General features: G+C 39.3%; 1 protein-coding gene across 7 annotated transcripts in view; it reads right to left on the reverse strand.

The window, feature by feature from the left end:
* Positions 1-20,059, reverse strand: part of sorcs2 (sortilin-related VPS10 domain containing receptor 2) — a 365,070-nt gene that overhangs the window by 61,396 nt on the left and 283,615 nt on the right. For all 7 annotated transcript variants that reach the window (XM_040040720.1, XM_040040719.1, XM_040040723.1 and 4 more), the window contains exons 6-8: positions 18,744-18,808; positions 7,295-7,413; positions 2,896-2,985 (exon numbers count right to left, since the gene is read on the reverse strand). In XM_040040720.1, the coding sequence (XP_039896654.1) occupies positions 2,896-2,985; positions 7,295-7,413; positions 18,744-18,808 (274 nt within the window). The remainder of the gene's footprint in view (positions 1-2,895; positions 2,986-7,294; positions 7,414-18,743; positions 18,809-20,059) is intronic.

The raw sequence follows: 20,059 nt of genomic DNA on the forward strand, positions 1-20,059 counted from the left end.
CACATCCTGGGCCATCTGATCTCAGGAATTCGCATGATAAGGTGGGGCCAGGTTTCACAATGAACGCACCCGAAACTCTGGCTGATGGGACCCACACCCAGTTTCACACCTTGGCTCAGGCGATTAGAGGATCATCAGGGGGTCCTTTTGTCCCTCTGTGGGGGGATACTCCCACTAGGTTTATATCTGGGACTCTCCACCATTTGACCTCAGAACTGAAGAAGCTTCTCGGATGAGAGGTGAAACGTCTTCAAGTAACTTGAAGTCCAGACGCTTTTCTTTGCTTTCTGTCAGAAGTTTAGTCTTCAACAAGTGAAATACATAGTTGGGTTGAGATGGGGTGACTGACCTAGCCAATCAAGACATTTCCACTTCTTTGCTTTAATAAACTCCTGGGATGCTTTGGCCGTATATTTTAGGCCATTGTCCATCTGTATTATAAAACACTGCCCAATCAATTTGACTGCACTTAGCTGGATTTGAGCAGACAGTTTGTCTCTGAACACTTCAGAATCCACTCAGCTCCTTCTGTCCTGTGTTACATCATCAATAAACACTAGTGTCCCAGTGCCACTGGCAGCCATGCACACCCAAGTCAGCAGACTGCTTCCGTAGGACCTACTAGGCACCAACAAGACACTGTCTGGTCAATGATACACTGATAGTTAAACAAAGTGTTAAAAACCCCAGAAACATGATCACATTCCGAGTGGCCAGAGGAGATGGAAGCAGAGCAAAAAGGAAGTGTGTGTGTGTAATCCATCACTTGGGTCAGGTCTCACAGGACACAGTAAAACTGCTTTCTCTGATGGCCTCTGCATTTTTTATCTGCCAACCTTTCAATTATTCACAGTCGAAAAACATGGAACCCCTTACTCACACACACACTTTCTCCTCATCTTCCCCCTTCAGTCTCTCTCTCTCACCATCCCTCTCGCCTGTCTCTGTTTCTTTGCCCTGACACCCCACCCCATGTTGCTCGACCTAAAAGCTTCGCAAAGCGTGACCTATCTGCTCACCCAAGTAAGAGGACACATGTAGAGAGACAGAGGGAGCGATGAGCATGAGAGTAACTAGGGCATATTTTATCTAAACAGATACTTACACACACACACATACTTACACACAAACTAATTTATCCACTGGCTTCCCATTACAGCAGATCCCCAGATGTGTGTGTTTGTCTGTGTAATTCAATTCCTTTGACCTTAAGGATCACGGAAATTGTGGAGCTCTTGGTGCTGAAGTAGCCAGACAATTCAGGTTATAAGATTTCTGTAAGTGGTGGGCTTAGTAAAAGTAAATCTGAGAGTATGTGGGGATGTATTTTACGTATTTGTGTTGCTAAACACCTTGCATAAGATTATCAGTGACAGACTAACAATCGCAGTGTCTGGCTAAAAGGGCTTAGTTTAAAGCCAAGAAAAATAAATAAATAAAAACAAAAATCTTGAAAGATTTCCTCAGGCTTACCATGCAATCAGATGAGTTCAATAGCACTCTGGCAAGTGTCACACTAAAATGGTCCCCTGTGCAGCTGATGCTGACAGCAAAGGTTCCAATACTGGCCTGTATTGAAGTGGAGCTCATTTATCCTCTCTGGCTATGTGAGTGACATAAGATGCTGCTGGATCAATGCTGAGGTGTGAATATTTTATGGGGGTTATCATGTATCAGGGCAGTTCCAGGATTAATTTGAGTGCAGGTAGTGTACTAACACTTGAGACCAACAAAGAAGTGGAACATATTGGAACAAGGGGTTTGATTTTAAAAGTTTTGAATCCACAGAGTTAGGAACATGAAATTTCACACTAAACCCTTTGTATGGGGAATGGGACACATTTACAGTATATCATTCTAGCATGCCTTCCTGTGTCTGAACAGATAATAACAGAACTTTGAAATAATGGACCTTCCATGATTCTCAGTTACCTGCAACAGTCTGTGGACTTTCTATTTCAAGGATACACAATGGATTTCAGCAAAAAATCCAAAGAATGTGATGGTTCAAATGCATTGCTTGTCTACTCCTGGCATCAGTGAGAATATTATTAGCTTAGAAATTTAGTACAGCGCAGCATGATACAGACTTGAACATAAATTATACATTAAGATATAAAAAAAAAATAAAAATACACACATATAGTGTTTTGATAGTGAAAGGATTACCAAGCAGTAGATGAGGTCAATAAGACTGACCTAGTTAGTCACATGGCTGTTTTCAAATCCTCAGTTATAGGATAAAACATAGTAACGTATGTGTAATGTGAAAGGGTACTTCAAGAGTACTTCACCAGTAAATCAAGTAATCACACAGCAAATATGTATAAGTAATGTGGTGTATACAAGGAGTGGTAGGCCAGTCTGGTCTAATTTAATGAACTCACATAGGTGAGTATCCCAAACTTTTCTGGTACTCTGTCTTATTTAAATTCATCATTTCCAAGTAAATGTTGTAACCGTGTGTGCTGATGCACGGGTATATATGGTGTACGCTAGTCCCTCAAATATTGTACAAGATACAATAACAATAGTGCGGGGCTCTAGCGATGGAGCTGTCTTTCATGAAATACTGTTGTGAACCTGGTCACACATGGAATGTGAGCATAAGTGTGTGCAAATATCAGAATACAAACTGCAGTTCACTTAATGGTGTGGGTTTCATCAGTAATGACTTTACAGAACCTACACATTTAATGTCAAAAGTAAAAATAAATCTGATTCCACTGAATTCTTGTAATTATTCTTAGCTAAACAACTATAAATGAAAGTGTTCAAAACACTGATCCCTGAGGGATGCGTGCATAATTCAGACTGAGAAGTCTTTCAGGGAGCAAACTGTGTCAACCTTAAATCAATATTAGCAAAAGATGCACCAATTTTCTCGTCCATTACCTTTGGTAAGGCATACTTAGGAAACCTCATCTGGACAAATTCATTCCGTCGGTAGGACACATAGTGCTTGGTCCGATTGCCTGTGGTGACCTGGGAAATAAGCAAAAACAACAGCAACAGCATGAATAACAGTCTAACAGTTCTACAGTTATAATATAGTCAAACAGTTTTACATTTTTTATAGACATACGACCCAGAAGTATATTACTTTAAAGGGAAAGCTGCTGAATGCACTGAGATTAAAAACGAGGCAAGAGTGAAACAGAAAACAATTTGAGTGACACAGCATCAAGAGACATATTAAGGCTGAATTCATCCAGTCATTTAAATATTGTCCTGCAGAAAAACAGAATCAAATGTTCAACATCTGCAAATGTCCAGCTGACTAATTGTGGAGGTGGAGGTGCACAGTTCACCATCTGTTGCTGGTGACTCACCCTGTGCTGATAGGTAAATGCAAAGAAACTCCTGCGCATTGCACAGACCTTGGCATTCAACTCACAAATGGGTAAAAGGCTGAATCATGCCGTCGTCCCGCTGAGTGCTCAGACGATGAAAAAGCTCACATAGCATGAACCAGAAAACTCAAACAGGTGATTCTACAGTTTAGCAGAGGAAGTTGGGAGAAAAGAGACCGCACTGGTGACTGACAGTGGATTGGAACAAGAGCTGAATGTGTCATATCCCAAGTGACGGGCTCAGAAATGAGTTAACCATGTTCTGAAACACACTCCCTGCCAGGTGAGCAGCACTGAAACTCCTTTTTTTTTTTTTTTTTTTTTTAAAAACAAAACATTTTTTCTTTTATCAAAATAAAAAGGAAAGGTTTATAACTTTGCATTCAGTGCTTCTATTTTTGACTTTGCCTTTTTTCCCTTCTTCATGGAGATGTCAGTCTCTGTCATCTGAGTTCAGACTGAGCTGTGATTATTGCCATTGCTTGTGATTGAAAGGAGCAGGTAAGTTCCACTTTTCTTTAATGATAAGCATTGCAGAGGGATCAAACAAAAAAAGCCATTTTTAAAAAATGAGAGCTACTGAAGAAAGTGTCATGGACTGAGGTTTCAAAAGGAATCACTTTCTAAAGGACGGCTGGCAGAGTGGGATGAGAGCTGCATTCTCAGCTCTGACTCTGCATATTTATGTAGTGCCTTAATGTTGGAAAAGTACCCCGAAGATCTGTTTATACCATTAAGTTGTTTTTTTTTTGTGGGTGTTTTTTTTGGACAAAATTTATAGAAAGAGCCAGAGTTTCTTGTGTTTGTGAAACTTGTGTGAATAGCTGAATGTCAGAGGTTCAGTACTTCATTGCAAATCAATAAACTTGTCAGTTTCAGAAAGAAATGTTTTGGGTGAACCCCCAGCAGCTGAAAGGATTAGGACTGCAGGCTGCCAGTTGTTGAAAACGCCTTCACTTAAAATAACAAACAGGAAACCAGCAAACTAAATGAAACCCAAAATCATAATAAAAGAACCGAGCACAGTAAGGAACATGTGAACAAGAAGTTACTAGACAACAACCAACCAACTGAAGGAAGGGTGACTCTTTCTCCATGTCCTTTGCTAACTTAGTGAACAATGAAGGGCTTTAAAAAACTGAAAACCTCACAGGAAATGTTCACCACATAACAGCACACTGAAAGGAGAAAAAATAAAAAGACTGACAAAGCACATGAAAAGCTGACAATGCAAGTGACAAGATGTATTTGGTCTATCATCACCTCCAGTTTTTTTCTTTGTCTATATGTACCTTGTTTTAGTTTCTGTACTCAGTATAGAGACTTGTGTTTAGGTATCATAATCCACAACACACTTTTTACATTAATTCTCAAAGTGTGGAGCTCTGAAAACTAATTTTCAAAAAGGTATTCCATTATTTGCTGTTCTGGACGCTTTCAAATCTACATACTGTAGTTATTCAGTTAGGTTTGAGATTATTCTAATTAGGACCTCATAGATTAAAGGTGACCAGTCAGAGCACTTTGTATCGTACTGTATTGTATTGTATTGTACTTGATGCATGCTCAATCATCCAGGTAAGTCGATCACAAAAGGTTGATTCTGTTCATCTGGACGTAGCGTTTTCAGTGGAAGAAACGTTTCATCACTCATCCAAGTGACTTCTTCAGTCTCAGTTGACTGCAGGTTTCCCCAGCCATATAAACACTACATTTGCACAATAACTGAAACCATCTTTTGCCATCTTACAAAGCTGTGATTGCAGCCATTCCCCAACTCTCTCTGTTAATGGTATTCATGGCCTTTGATCAATGGGCTTTGATCAGTTGTTGATCAATGGTTATGATAATTTTCATATTAATGATCAAGGAACAGACCTCACCTTATAAAGTTGGGGATGAAAGTATCAACAATTACTTTAAAGGGAAAGTGACACATGCAGTAAATGTTCGCACACATACATCACTCACAGAACTGCCAGGTGTTGGGTTTCATTATAGGTAAACACGTAAGAACTGCTAGTAAAGATTGTTTGAGGTGTTGTTCTTCAAACCTGATATCTGTATGTAATGCTTGAAATATTAGGAGGATTATCCCTTAAGGATAATGGGCCAGTCTGCAGTGACCTGATGAGTTTTCATTCTTCTCACAGATGCAAACACTCATGCACACATAACTTTACACATAGGGAGACAACACTCAGAGAGAGCAACTTTGTCCCACTGTGGAGATTGTCCTCTATCGTACCAGCTCATGTCTATTCTCCATGCAAATAGAATTGAACTATTGGCCACTGCAGAGTGTGCAGTACTGTACTGCATGGCAAATCAATTATAGACAAGATTAATTCCGCACACTATCACGAATAGAAATTCTTTTTCCATTTCAAGTGACAGCACTGTATGTTATCTGGGCAGCAAGAGTTTATCAGTAAAACAGACATAAAGCTGCAAATTCAGCTGTAAGCGCAAACACAGCTGCAACTGAATAGATACACTGACAGACACAACATATACACAAATGCTGAAAGAGAAATAACTGGGGAGATGCAGGTTTAAAAAAAAAAAAAAAAAAACTTGCTCAGTTTTTCCTTACTAGTATTATGTATATAGAACTATCTCATAGTATAAGACTTTAACTTTGTTGTTTATTGCTTTTTTATTGTAGACTGTAGTAATTTTATTCTTTTATTCTGCTGATTTAATGCAACAGTTTCTCTCGTGGGATCATTAAAGTATCTATCTACAGAGTGCTGGAAAGTAAATGCAACAAAAGCCACAGTATAGGTGCCTCTGCCTCGACCCTTGGAGGCTGCCTAGATTTTGGGTCCACTTTAGAGACGTACAGTACAAAGAATGTATCAGTCAGGAGACAAGTTTTGTTTCTGGCAAAAAAGAGGAAGAAAATATAAGTTTTCACTATTTCACTAAGCTCGGGAAAAGATCATAATATCAATCATAATTTCTTCCTGAGACCTATGCATAACCTGAAATCTCCATCTGACTTTAATGCAGACTATGTGATTATAATTCTGATAACACTCTAGCTTAAAATAATGTTTAAGCTTGGCTAAGCTATGCAATTTATCAGTATCACATCTTGAACACCCTGTGATAAGAAAAATACTAGCTTGAGAAAAATGTATTGTTCATTTTTTAATCCATCTATAAAATGATGGCCTCTACGGTTGACTGACCAACGGATAATCCTCCTTTTGAAGTTCAGTTACTGTTTTCTAGCTCACCCCTGCATTTCCTGTCTCATGTTTTCCATATCATATAGCTTAGTGGTCAGGTTGCTGTTTGCATGTTCTTCCCATGTCTTTGTGGGTTCTCTCCAGGTACTCTGGCTTCCTTCCACAGTTCAAAGGGTTATTGAGTGATTCTAAATTGCCCATAAGTGTGAATGTGGATCAACATGGTTGTCTGTCTCTCTGTGTTAGCCCTGAAACCTGTTTGCGGTTGCAGGGCTGGAATAGGGTCCAGACTTCCTGAATTGGACAGGCAGAGGAGAACAGATGGACTATATGATCATGCAAATGCATAGGTGTACACATTTCCTCTCCCACAACACAAATAGTATTTATTAAATGTGTACAAAAATGCTGTCTACTGTGTGAAAAGCTGAACGAGTTCAAATAGAACAAAGACAAAACAATAACCTGCAACACGAGACATTAAAATAGAATTTAAAACCATCAGAGGAGCAATTCCTGTCTTCTCATTAATGCAGCAGTCAGATGTAATGTTGAGAATATTAGGTGCTGTGGAATCTAACAAATGCATCAGACAAAATGGAGTAGATACGTGACAGGATTTAAAATTTAGTTTGAATAGAATGGCAGTAGTCTGGAATATGAGAGAAGATAAGTGACATTTATATAGCACAGTGTTTCAAAGTGTAAAATAAAAACATTCATGCACATGTATTCCTCTTTTACCTTGACAAATACGTAGTCATCCTGCACCAGCAGCGAGTTGTGATCAATTTTTCCAAGGAACTGTGCCGTCACCATTTTGTCCGAGCAGTTCTGAATGAGGCAGGTGACATACAAGTAGCCTGGAGTGACATGGACAGCAACAGGACAGGAAACAGTGACACATTCAGGAAACAGGAAGGGATAATTACTGCTGGAAATTTTAAACAAAACACATTGGCATTCTAGAATATCCTGTTAATAATTGCAATGCATCTTTGTAATTTCTGCCCCCACACCCTTGAACAGGTCCAGGCAGATCATGGATCCTCTCTGTGCCTTGCTCTGCCTGACGTCTCTTCCTGTTAAAAGTTCTTCCTTCCCACTGTCACCAAGGGCTTGCTTACCAGATGGTTGATTTTCACTTTTGTTGGCCCATAAAGTCCCTCAACTGGACTATTTTGAAAACACATTATAAAACTGAATAAAATATAGTGTAAAATATATTTTTTATTATGTCTCAGCTACTTAATATCTGATGTGTTTAAATGTGTTGTAAAAATAAAGTAACTTAACTTGAGTAGGTTGAATATTCACAGAGATTTATGATTATTCAAACAGCATTCACAGTAATGGTACTTATACTGTACATTGAAGCTAAATATAACTATAGCTTTTAGCTGACATAATAAAAGCTGTGTAATCTATGTTAAGTAGAGAAAGTAAAAGAGAAAAGGCTCAAGAATGGGGGAAAAAATAGGATAGAATACAATAGAAATAAGCATAAGCGGAAGACTGCAGCTTCTGCTTTTCTGTGGCTGGCTGTTAGAGGGAGTGGAAGAAAATGTATGAGAGGAAAAACTAGGCGAAAAGAAAAATGGAGACATCATTTTCCAGACTCTATAAGATATGACAGCTTCCCCATAGACATACAGTCGTTCTAGGATCCAAATGGCCAGGAGGGATTACCCTCACACAGGCACACAGAGAGGCTAGCGCATGGTGCAAAGCTCAACCACTATTGAATTTCAACCAGCAGCTGCATCAGCAGCATCGACTCCTGAAATTCAGCCGCTATGTTCCCCCCAAAGGTGACAAGCTGGCAATAGAGAAAATACTCACACACACACAACTTCACACTCTCAAGCATGCATCCACACATGTGCGAAGTTAGCAGTTCAGATGCACTGGCTGAATCCACATTTATGGTTTGACCTTCAATTGATTACATCAGACACTCAGAAATAAGTTAAAAGTATCAGCTCAGATATAACTTAGAGCTTAACAGCATCTGAAGTGAATTAGACGTTCATCAAACTGACCTTGATCTTTCAAAAATACAGGTTCTTACAGGACTCACTGAAACTTCAAATCACCAACTGGCAAACAGAATTTATGCTTACTTCTCACACATGTTTAACATTAAAAAATAGATGATAGAAAATAGACTCAAAGAATTTCACACATAACTTTGGAAGTACTAACAATTACTACGACCAGATAATGAAACAAAGGGCTTCAAGCTACGTCACGGCAGGCAACTTAAACTGTGTGTCACATATATCAGTGCTGCTTCTGCCCTGCATCAGTGCCTTCTGTTTCAATTCATCCACCAACCTCCACCAAAGCTCAAGAAGAATCACTCCTTCGTTTCTGCGAGAGGCCTGGGAGCCTAAAGGTCTTGCACAGTATCCATTTCCCAAGACTGTGCGGTTCTGCACAGATATCTCAGATGTCATTCCTGGAATCTGCTGATCTGCTGGGTCACTGCTCCAAGTGTTCCAGTTACTATGTGGACCACTGTTGCCTAAACTTTCCAAATTGTCTCTAGCTCCTCTCTCAGCCCTGGTATTTGCATTGTTTTCCATTCTTCTTGTGTTTCTTGTTCCTGATGTTGCTATCACTTGGTATCGCTACATCGAACACTACAACTGTCTTCCTCTGCTTGTCCACCACTACTATTTCTTGGTTGGTTACCCATCACCCATTTGTCTGTCTGTATGCGGAAGTTCCACAGAATATTACCATGGTCATTCTCAGGGCATATCTCATTTTGACTTTGTGTGTATATATATAAACAACACCCAGCACGCCCCTGCGGGCGGTTTATCGTTCAAGCTCAGGTCCTCTACCAGAGGCCTGGGAGCTTGAGGGTCCTGCGCAGTATCTTAGCTGTTCCCAGGACTGCGCTCTTCTGGACAGAGATCTCCAATGTTGTTCCCGGGATCTGCTGGAGCCACTCGCCTAGCTTGGGAGTCACCGCACCTAGTGCTCCGATTACCACGGGGACCACTGTTACCTTCACCCTCCACATCCTCTTGAGCTCTTCTCTGAGCCCTTGGTATTTCTCCAGCTTCTCGTGTTCCTTCTTCCTGATATTGCTGTCATTCGGAACCGCTACATCGATCACTACGGCCGTCTTCTTCTGTTTGTCTACCACCACTATGTCCGGTTGGTTAGCCACCACCATTTTGTCCGTCTGTATCTGGAAGTCCCACAGGATCTTAGCTCGGTCATTCTCCACCACCCTTGGGGGCATCTCCCATTTTGACCTTGGGACTTCCAGGTTATACTCAGCACAGATGTTCCTGTACACTATGCCGGCCACTTGGTTATGGCGTTCCATGTATGCCTTGCCTGCTAGCATCTTGCACCCTGCTGTTATGTGCTGGATTGTCTCTGGGGCATCTTTACACAGCCTGCACCTGGGGTCTTGCCTGGTGTGATAGACCCCAGCCTCTATGGATGATTAGTGCCTCTGTGCTGTCTTTCAGTCCAGCTTTGTCCAGCCACTGGTAGGATTTCTGGATATCAGCCACCTCCTCTATCTGCCGGTGGTACATACCGTGCAGGGCCCTGTCCTTCCATGATGGTTCCTCGTCTCCCTCCTCTTTCTTGGGTTTCTGCTGTCTGAGGTATTCACTGAGCACTCGGTCAGTTGGGGCCATCTTCCCAATGTATTCTTGGATGTTCGTTGTCTCATCCTGGATTGTGGTGCTGACACTCACCAGTCCCCGGCCCCCTTCCTTCCGCTTAGCGTACAGCCTTGGGGTGAAACCTTCCATGCATGGTAAGGAGCTTTCTTGTCTTTATGTCAGTGGCTTCTATCTCCTCCTTTGGCCAGCCTATTACCCCAGCAGGGTACCTGATCACGGGCAGGGCGTAGGTGTTGATGGCCCGGATCTTGTTCTTACCATTCAGCTGACTCCTCAGGACTTGCCTGACCCTCTGCAGGTACTTGGTGGTTGCAGCCTTTCTAGCGGCCTCTTCATGGTTCCCATTTGCCTGCGGGATCCCCAGGTACTTGTAACTGTCCTCTATGTCTGCAATGTTACCTTCTGGTAGTTCAATCCCCTCAGTTCTGACTACCTTCCCTCTCTTTGTTACCATTCGACTACACTTCTCCAGTCCGAACGACATTCCAATGTCATTGCTGTATAGCCTGGTAGTGTGGATCAGTGAATCGATGTCTCGTTCACTCTTGGCATACAGCTTGATGTCATCCATGTACAGGAGGTGGCTGACAACTGCTCCATTCCGTAGTCTGTATCCGTAGCCAGTCTTGTTAATGATCTCACTGAGGGGGTTCAGGCCTATGCAGAACAGCAGTGGGGACAGAGCATCTCCTTGGTAGATCACTTGATGGTGACTTGTGCTATGGGCTTGGAGTTGGCCTCTAGTGTTGTACGCCACATCCCCATTGAGTTCCTGATGAAGGCTCTTAGGGTCCCATTGATCTTGTACAATTCTAAGCATTCCAGTATCCAGCTGTGGGGCATTGAGTCATAGGCCTTCTTGTAATCAATCCAGGCAGTGCACAGGTTGGTCAGTCTGGTCTTGCAGTCTCGGCTGACTGTTCTGTCTACCAGTAGCTGGTGTTTTGCGCCTCTGGTATTCTTGCCAATCCCTCTCTGTGCCCCACTCATGTATTGACCCATGTGCCTGTTCATCTTAGCCGATATGATGCCTGACAGGAGCTTCCATGTAGTACTGAGGCAGGTTATTGGTCGGTAGTTGGATGGGACTACCGACCTATATATATATATATATATATATGACAGAGAGGATGACTCTTTCTCCATGTCCTTTGCTAAACAGAATGGATATTAATCTACCTGGTTTAAAAATTCATAAAAGACAGTTTTACAGATGTCTGTGTTATAATGCACCATATCAAGTTATCTTCATTCACATGTGGTACATCCTATCTTCTTTATATTGATGTCTTTTACTACATTTTTTTTCTAAAGTATTATCTTAGTAGAATAAAATCAATATACAACTACATAAAAGAAAATTCAAATCGGTTCAGCCTCAGGATGACGCAACTTCATATCGCATGACTGAGTCAATTCTTTTCATCAGCACTGTACTTTTCCTCCTCTGCTTTGTCTTTGTTCAGGAGGTGTGTGGTCTAATAAATGGAGTGGCTAATTTATTGAAAAGCCCAGACATTTAATCAAAGCAGCATACGGTGGAGAACTCATTAAAAAACTATTAGATTGGACTAAGTGTTCAATTCCAGCTTGTGGCACACCCATTTCTTCATGCCACTTGCTGTCCTCACATACCTGCAACCACACTCACATGGTGAAATTGGGTGGTATGACGAGGAAAACAGCAACAGGGAAACAGGGCATAGCTAAAGGGATATTATTGAGACTGTGACTATTTAAAAAATACAGAAAGCAATACATGTAATACTTGTAGAGACATGTACACATTTACAGTACTCCTAACATTACAGCGTCAATATGTGCATGAACAAGATACTCTCATGCTTTCTTGCCCTTCAATCTCCCTAATGACAAACTAATATACAAAGACACACTGCCAGCTAGCATCTCTGTGCACACATGGCTCATCCATCAATCGACCACCCCATCTCCTAGGAGACTTTCCTCCCACCCCTCCAGCGCTTCTCAAACATCAGACAGCAGACCTGGGAGCTGAGGGCAGGGCCACAGTTCCTCATCTCTCCTGTGTCCTTTTTGGTAGCATGCCACTGTTTAACCTTGGCCATGCTACGCATGACAGGGTTGGAGCAGAGGATTTGGGGGAACAGGGTGAACAGATTGGTTTAGCATGCCTGGTCGCTCCAGCCTTCCTCAACTATCTATCTGGGCACAGAAGCAAGGAGAGGAAGAGGGAGGAGAATGAGAAAGATGAGGCCATGTGCCCCAGGAAGAGCTCCCGTAACTGGGCAGTCAGCCCAGACAGACAGCCTCTCATCTTCACTATCCACAAACACAGGGAGCTTTGTTCAGCCCGACAGATTTCACAATGCAGGCAGCATCTTTCTGTGTGTGGGTTAAAAGATTGCTCGTCTCCTCCTCAAGAGGTTCAGATTTTAATGGCCATTTATAATAGGGAGGTTTATTGAGAATGGAACAGCAAATATAATAAACACATCCTTCATTGTGCCCTTCAGAGTCTGCCACTCCTATCTGACTTTGCCTGCTCAGGTTTATTTAGAGGTTATAGTTTGGAATTTAGGATTATAGTTTGGGAGACTGAGAGAAGATGAAGTCAAGATGTGAATAAAGAGTCGGAACATTTGCCACCTTCATTGACAAATGCACAATCTCAAATACACATTTCTATTACCCTCTTGGCCCTCTGTGTGGAGGTGTTCGCCTGTCACTCAGGAGATATGATAATCCAAATTCACTGGTGTTGCCCTGAGGGACCCTGAGTATTTAGCTTATCCATTAATTCCCCACTGACCCCTCACACATAAACACTACCAACACTCCCACACCAAGGTCATTCGGTCATCTCTTCTTTTACTTGCTTTTACATTGTAGTGCTAGCGCTGCCTGGATAGGTAAAACACATTATCCTCTACCTCAAGAATTCTTAAAGAGAAGTTGATCCTCATGTCATAGTTGAACTGAATGAGGCATCAGTCATATCTGGCAAGGATATTTCAAGAAACAAAATTCATTACCATCAATCTGGCATAGGGCCATATTGGCCTGTGCAAATCCAAATCACTCCTTACAGATTTACTAAAAAGGCACAGTGACTGTTTTGCTTTGATTGTCATGTGACCTAAGATTGGTTACGCCTTTGACTTTGAATCCTTAGTTAATATATCTGAGTTTGAGTTTCTGTTTAGGTATTTCTGTACTCTATTGCATGAAGTTTTAATTCTTATTTTTTGAGGTTTAGATTTTTGAGGGTTTTTTTTTTTTTAGGATCTCTGCCTGGGTTTTATTACTCTCATAAAGCTTTTCAATTTTCTAATATTATTTCTAGTGCTGTCAATAGATTAAAAATATTTAACTAACTAATCTCACAATTTTCTGTAATTAATCACGATTAATGGCAATTACTTGATCAATAGCAATAGCAATTCAAAGAGTATTTAAATAATTTTTCTTGCATCTTTTAACACAGGTTATTTTCTGTGAAACTTTTTTAAAAACCTATATACTAATAGGTAAGTATACACTAATATATAATATATATTAGTGCTGTCAAACAATTAAAATGTTTAATCAGATTCATCACAGGGTTACAGTGGATTAATTTTGATTAATCACAATTAAATATCATTCATTTTTATTCTATATTAATCGCATTTCATTTTGCATGAGCAAACAGACTCAAGAAAAAAGGGAGAATGTACGCACTTAACATGTTTATTAAAAATCTTGAACATTTCATGTTAACAAAAAACTACAAAAATGTAAACATTTATCCTCTCTCTGTCACTCTTGGGGAGGCACTTCAAATCCTTGAAACGCGAAACCAAAGCTATGTAAAGTGCGTGTTCTCGACGATATTAATAGGTCTGCAGTTTGTTGCAATCCACTTGGCAATTGTGTCAGTCAACATGTCTGAGGTAGACTTACTGAGTCCCCGATTCTCCGTGAGTGGTTAGCCAAAGTCCTAGCAGCATCCCCGGCTAACGTATGCTTCACGTCAGTGTGATATTTTAAACTGGAAGTGCTTCGGTGAAAAGAAAATTCCTTCTTGCATAATTTGCATAATACTTTATGTCGGTTGACTGTTCCGTCTTGTTATTTCTTTAATACTCAAATTTCCATTGAGAGGGCCAATGTGCGTTTAACATCTTCCATATTGAGTTGATTGGTTCAGCTGCCCATCTCTACCAGATCAGCTGCCCATTTGCGCATGTGCGAAGGTAACTCTATTTGGACAAACTACCCGAAAAGCATTGACAGAAACATTTCAAGGATTTTGAATCATTCTGCACTCCAGATGCGTTAATTGCGTTAAAAACTTTTATTGCGTTGACCATGATGGCAGATGAATTTGCGTTAGCATGTTAATTTTCACAGCACTAATTGTGTGGATGCTTTAAGCATCCACACTATTGAGTTCCTCTTGGGACTTCCGTAGACTTTTTGCCACTTAACTACTTCCACAATTTTCAGCCGATTTTCACCGTTCAAATTTTAAACTATTCTGCTATTTCTGCTAATGTGTGCTATGTCTTTTGGTATTTTTCACTATTATACTTTTTAAAATATTAAGCTTAATTTGTCCCATTGAAATGAATGGGAAATTTCTGCAATTCTGCTCAAATTTGCTCATTTTTGAAACTTAACTACTTCCTCATATTTTCACGTAGAACAACCATTCAAACTTTAAAATGTTCTCAAATTATTGGGCTATTCAGGTATAAATCAGCTTTTTCAAATCTTTTACCGTTTTACTTTTATGCCTCTTAAAGTTTTCAGTTGCAAAATTGTGATTTTTCATAAAATACATGTGTTGTTATGGTTGTTATGCACTTGGCTTCCAGTGTGCCATTGTAGCTTTTGCAGTCTTCTCTTCATGTCCGAACAACTTCTTGCTACTTGCTCAATTTTCACTCAACTTCCACAAATTATACATCAAAACGTAGGTATTTTTGCTGGCTTTCCGAAAATGTCACTATCATTGTTGTGGGATTTATAGAATTTTGGCATATCTCCTCAGACCAACACAAAGTCGCAAAACTCTCCATAGAAAGTCAATGGAGAGCTTGTTCAAAATCACCGCTTGATTTCTGTAATGAGAGGCATATTCGAATCGTCATATCTCCTTAACGAAGCAAAGTTAAGACATAAGGCTTGTCCCAGTATATCTTCAGACACTCCTGACGCTCACAATTCAAGAATTATTTTCTCACCTATTACCGTTCTGAAATGAGTTAGACTTGTTTGAGGGTAGGAAATTCGTCCTTCGCTCAGATTTCTTCAGATTTCAAACTCTGGAAATTAACCACTTTTTTCTCTCGTCATATCTTTTTAATGGATTTCCACAGAGACCTGAAATATCCATGATTGTTCACCAAAGCCTGCTGTCTGTTACGGTGAACGAATGATATCGATACTCCAAATAGATTTAGAGTTAGAAAGCGTTGTTTGAGGGCAAGTCAAGGCAGTTTTTGCTTTGCACTACTCAGTTATGGTGCATTAGAAGTCAAATATCTTTAATAATTCATATTTTAATGATAAATTGTCAACACTTTAAGATTCCCCCATCTCTTCTGAACAAAACGGTGTAAGAATGACCGTTCTAGCCCCTACGGTTAGGAAATTATGGTCATTTGTTTGAGGGGAGTCGTCACTATGAGAAATAGACTGCAAAAATCCTGTGTCTCTCTGTGCTGCGTGCACCTGTTTTGGCGGGAAAAAGTGCACAGGCTCTTTGATTGGTGGATTCAAATTCAGCAGCTCTCAGGCTGCTTGACTGAGCTAGAAACTTACTTCTCTCTCCCTGTGTGTGTGTGTGTGTGTGTGTGTGTGTGTGTGTGTGTGTGTGTGTGACAGAGAGAGAGAGAGAGAGAGAGAGAGCCTTTTTATGGGATGATCTCATTGTAAGATTCAAATTCAATATATTTAGACTGGTTGACTGAATTGGATCTTGTGTGTGTGTGTGTGTGTGTGTGTGTGTGTGTGTGACTATTACTATTGTGCTAAATCATACTATTTCTGCTATTTTATAAGATTTGTGCTAAATATAGTATTTCTGCCAAATATAGTATTTCTGATTAATTATAGTTTTTCTAAGAAATAGTACAGTATTTTTGCTTTTTATAGGATTTTTATAGGATATTTATATTGCTTAATATAGTATTTCTGCTTTTTATAGTATTTGTGCTAAAACATAGTATTTCTACTAATTGTAGTATTTATGCTTAATCATACTATTTCTGCTTTTTATAAGATTTGTGCTTAATATAGTATATCTGCTAAATTTTAGTAATTCTGCTTTTTATAGTATTTGTGCAAAAATATAGTATTTCTACTAAATGTAGTATTTATGCTTAATCATACTATTTCTGCTTTTTATAGTATTTGTGCTAAATGCAGTATTTATGCTTAATCATACTATTTCCATATATTACTGCCAGGTCCCCAGGCAGCCAATCCTCTGTGAGGCCTGAGACATTCAAATTTACAAATCAGGGCCTGCACGGCTTCCCAGCCAGCCAATCATATATGTGGGCTGAGGCATTCAAATTTGCATATTGGGGCCTTTGTGGCTTCTAAACCAACCCGTCATCCATGTCATATATCTCTAAAAATTCATATTTTAATGATAAATTGTCAACACTTGACGATTCCCCCATCTCTTCTGAACAAAACGGTGTAAAAATGACCGTTCTTGCCTCTACGGTTAGGAAATTATGGTCATTTGTTTGAGGGGAGTCGTCACTATGAGAAATAGACTGCAAAAATCCTGTCTCTGTGCTGCGTGTGTGCACCTGTTTTGGCGGGAAAAAGTACACAGCCTCTCTGATTGGTGGATTCAAATTTATCAGCTTCCAGGCTGATTGACTGACCTACAAACTTGCTTCTCTCCCTGTGTGTGTGTGTGTGTGTGTGTGTGTGTGTGTGTGTGTGTGTGTGTGTGTGTGTGAGAGAGAAAGACCCTGTTTAGGGCAGCATCTCATTGTTTGATAAAAATATAATATATTCAGAATGGCTGACTGGCATAGACCCTGTGTGTGTGTCTCTCTCTTTACATTTCTGTATTTATTTATTTGTATTTCTTTTTTCCCCCACAGGTGAACAATAATTAGTTTTGAGAGAGCTTAACCATGTTCCGTTTTTTTTTTCAGCTTGTCATTTTACTTTTCCAGTATTTTCACTTAAGTTATTACTATTCTGCTCAATCATAGTATTTCTTCTAAATCATTGTTATTATGCTATATTGTAGTATTTCTGCTAAATCATACTATTTCTACTATATTATATTTTTCTTTCTAAATATAGCATTTCTGCTATATATTGTATTTCTGCTATCTTATAATATTTGTGCTAAACCAGAGTATTTGTGCTGAATCATAGTATTTCTGCCAAATTATAGTATTTCTGCCAAATTATAGTATTTGTGCTAAAACATAGTATTAATTTAAAATTACAATATTCATAGTTCATCACAGTGTCTCTGGTAAAACACAGTATTTCTGCTATGTTGTACTATTTTTCTAAATCATAGTGTTTCTGTAATGTTTAAGTATTTTTGGCTAAATATATTCTTTCTGTTATCTTATACTATTTCTCCTAAATTCTTGTATTTTTGAGAAGCTATCATGTTTCTGGTAAGTTACAATATTTCTGCTAAGTTCTGCTATGCTATTGTATTTCTGCCAAGTATTATGTTTCCTCTAAGATATTGCAGTTCTGCTAAGTTATTCCATTTTAGCAAAGTTCCTTTGCTTCTGCAAAGTTTTTACAATTTCTGCAACTTTTCAGCTTTTTCAGCTAGTTTTTGCATACAGCTTCAGCTTTAAAGCATCCACACTGCATTTTCGCAGGAAATGCAAATTTTTCTAGTTTCCTTTTGGTTTTGCCTTAAGGCTATTATTAATTCTGTCCTTCCCTGAATTCAGAGTGAGTTCTCTTGTGCCTTTAGTTGGGTTCTTTGTTATTTTAACAGTTTAAAATTAGTTGTCTCTTGTGTCTTCCTTTAAGCTTTACTTCATCCCCTGTGATTGTCTTGATTACTGTCACCTATGTCTCATTACCCTCCTGTTTCCAGTTAAAGTGTATATAGTCCTGTGCTTCTCCTTAGTCTTGTCTGTAGTCTTTATCTTCCTCTGTGTGCTCTTAGTTTTGCCTGTTTCCCTGCAAAGACCTTAGAGTTCTGCTTGTATTCGGATTTGGCTGTAGGCATTGCATTCAACCTAATAAAGGTTCACCTTTTTGTTTAAAATCCTGTATTTTGGTCCTCTACCCATCAGCTTGTGACAGTGCCAGTTAATGTATTTTAATAACATGCTTTTAAACCCAAGTAAGAATACACCTGGTAGCATTTCAAATTTCAAGTCTCTTTGCTGATTAGCTGTTTGCTATTAGTAGTATAAAATTGGACCAAAGCTAAACCTTGTGCTTTATTTTACCTCTAGATTTATATCAACTCATAGAAATTCTAATAAAGTTTGATCTTCTCTGACCAAGTGCTAACATTATAACAAGATGAGTGGGCTAGTGGAAGATCACTGCACCTCCACTTGTATCTTGCATCTCCATGTGCACCAGATCAGGATCCACATCCACACCAGATACAGACCTGGAACACAGAAGACAATCATGTCAGATGTAGATCAGACTTCAAGCTTAAAACCACATATGACTAGTCCAAGCAACACAGCAGTAAAGCACAGTCAATACAATATGTTTTTTTAATAATAACAATTTGTCACTTTAATGTTTTTAGAATTTTACTTATATATTTCCTTTTTTTACATTTTCTAATTTTAATATTGGAGCAAGACAGAAAATATGGAGAAATAAAACATGGAACAAATGGCATGACTGCACAAATTCGCTGCATTCTGTCAAATGATGTGTGTTTTAGATGTTCACATAACATGGTGAACCCAGGAAAACGTTTTTATTCATGACTCAAACCTGTTAGGGTGGTGGATGGATGTAAATGTAGAAACATTTAAGTTTGAGTGTATCATTTTAATCTTTTAAATTAAAAATCAAAGGTTAAGAAATGCTTTCCACTGTTTTTATGGAATTACCAGTGTTATATGTCTAAGTTTGCAGGGGAAGACCATCTAGAACTAAACCATTCAATCATAATTTTAGACAACTTGTACACGTTGATTTCTACGCTAATTTTATTTTAGCCAATCCAGACAAAGCCCCTCCCACTACCCTGAATTCGATAGGCAGAAAATGTATGGCTGGATGGATAATATGTTATAATGTACAGTCACTGTCCACAACCCCTTTTTTCACTGGTCAGCACTTCCTGGAAAATGCACTTATCCTAACTCATGTTAACGTAGTATACTTTAAAACCATCAAAATGTTCATATGCTCCTTTTTAAAAGCACACGGATGTATACAAAAGTGCATTTGCTCTGTCTGCCCTTCAGTGAGTGGTAAACTAAACAGTTCATCTGAGTAGAACTGCATAATGTAGTCTGTAAAATATCCCCCTGGCCAGTAAAGACACAGTGGAGATTTAAAACCTTGTTACTTTTCCTATAAAGAGATTTTACAAGCAATTAGCAGACTGTGAGGGGAAGGGGAAGCAAGGTAGGAAAAGAGTTATGAGGGGTAAGGAATATCAGTCATATTGTAGGTAAAGAGAGAGCTCATAGAGGACGCTTCAGAAAAAACACTACCCACGTGAAACAATTTACTTAAAAAATCTTATGTATTACTTTAAATAAGTTACACATTAATAAGTAATAAATAAGTCACATTTCTTTCAGCATTAGAATAATTATCACTCACTGCTTGTTTTTCATTGCTGGGATGATACACATACGTCTCATACTCTATACATGGTGCAGGTAAAATA

Source organism: Simochromis diagramma, unplaced genomic scaffold (genome assembly GCF_900408965.1).
Source record: "Simochromis diagramma unplaced genomic scaffold, fSimDia1.1 OVJJ01000317.1, whole genome shotgun sequence".
Classification (NCBI taxonomy): domain Eukaryota; kingdom Metazoa; phylum Chordata; class Actinopteri; order Cichliformes; family Cichlidae; genus Simochromis; species Simochromis diagramma.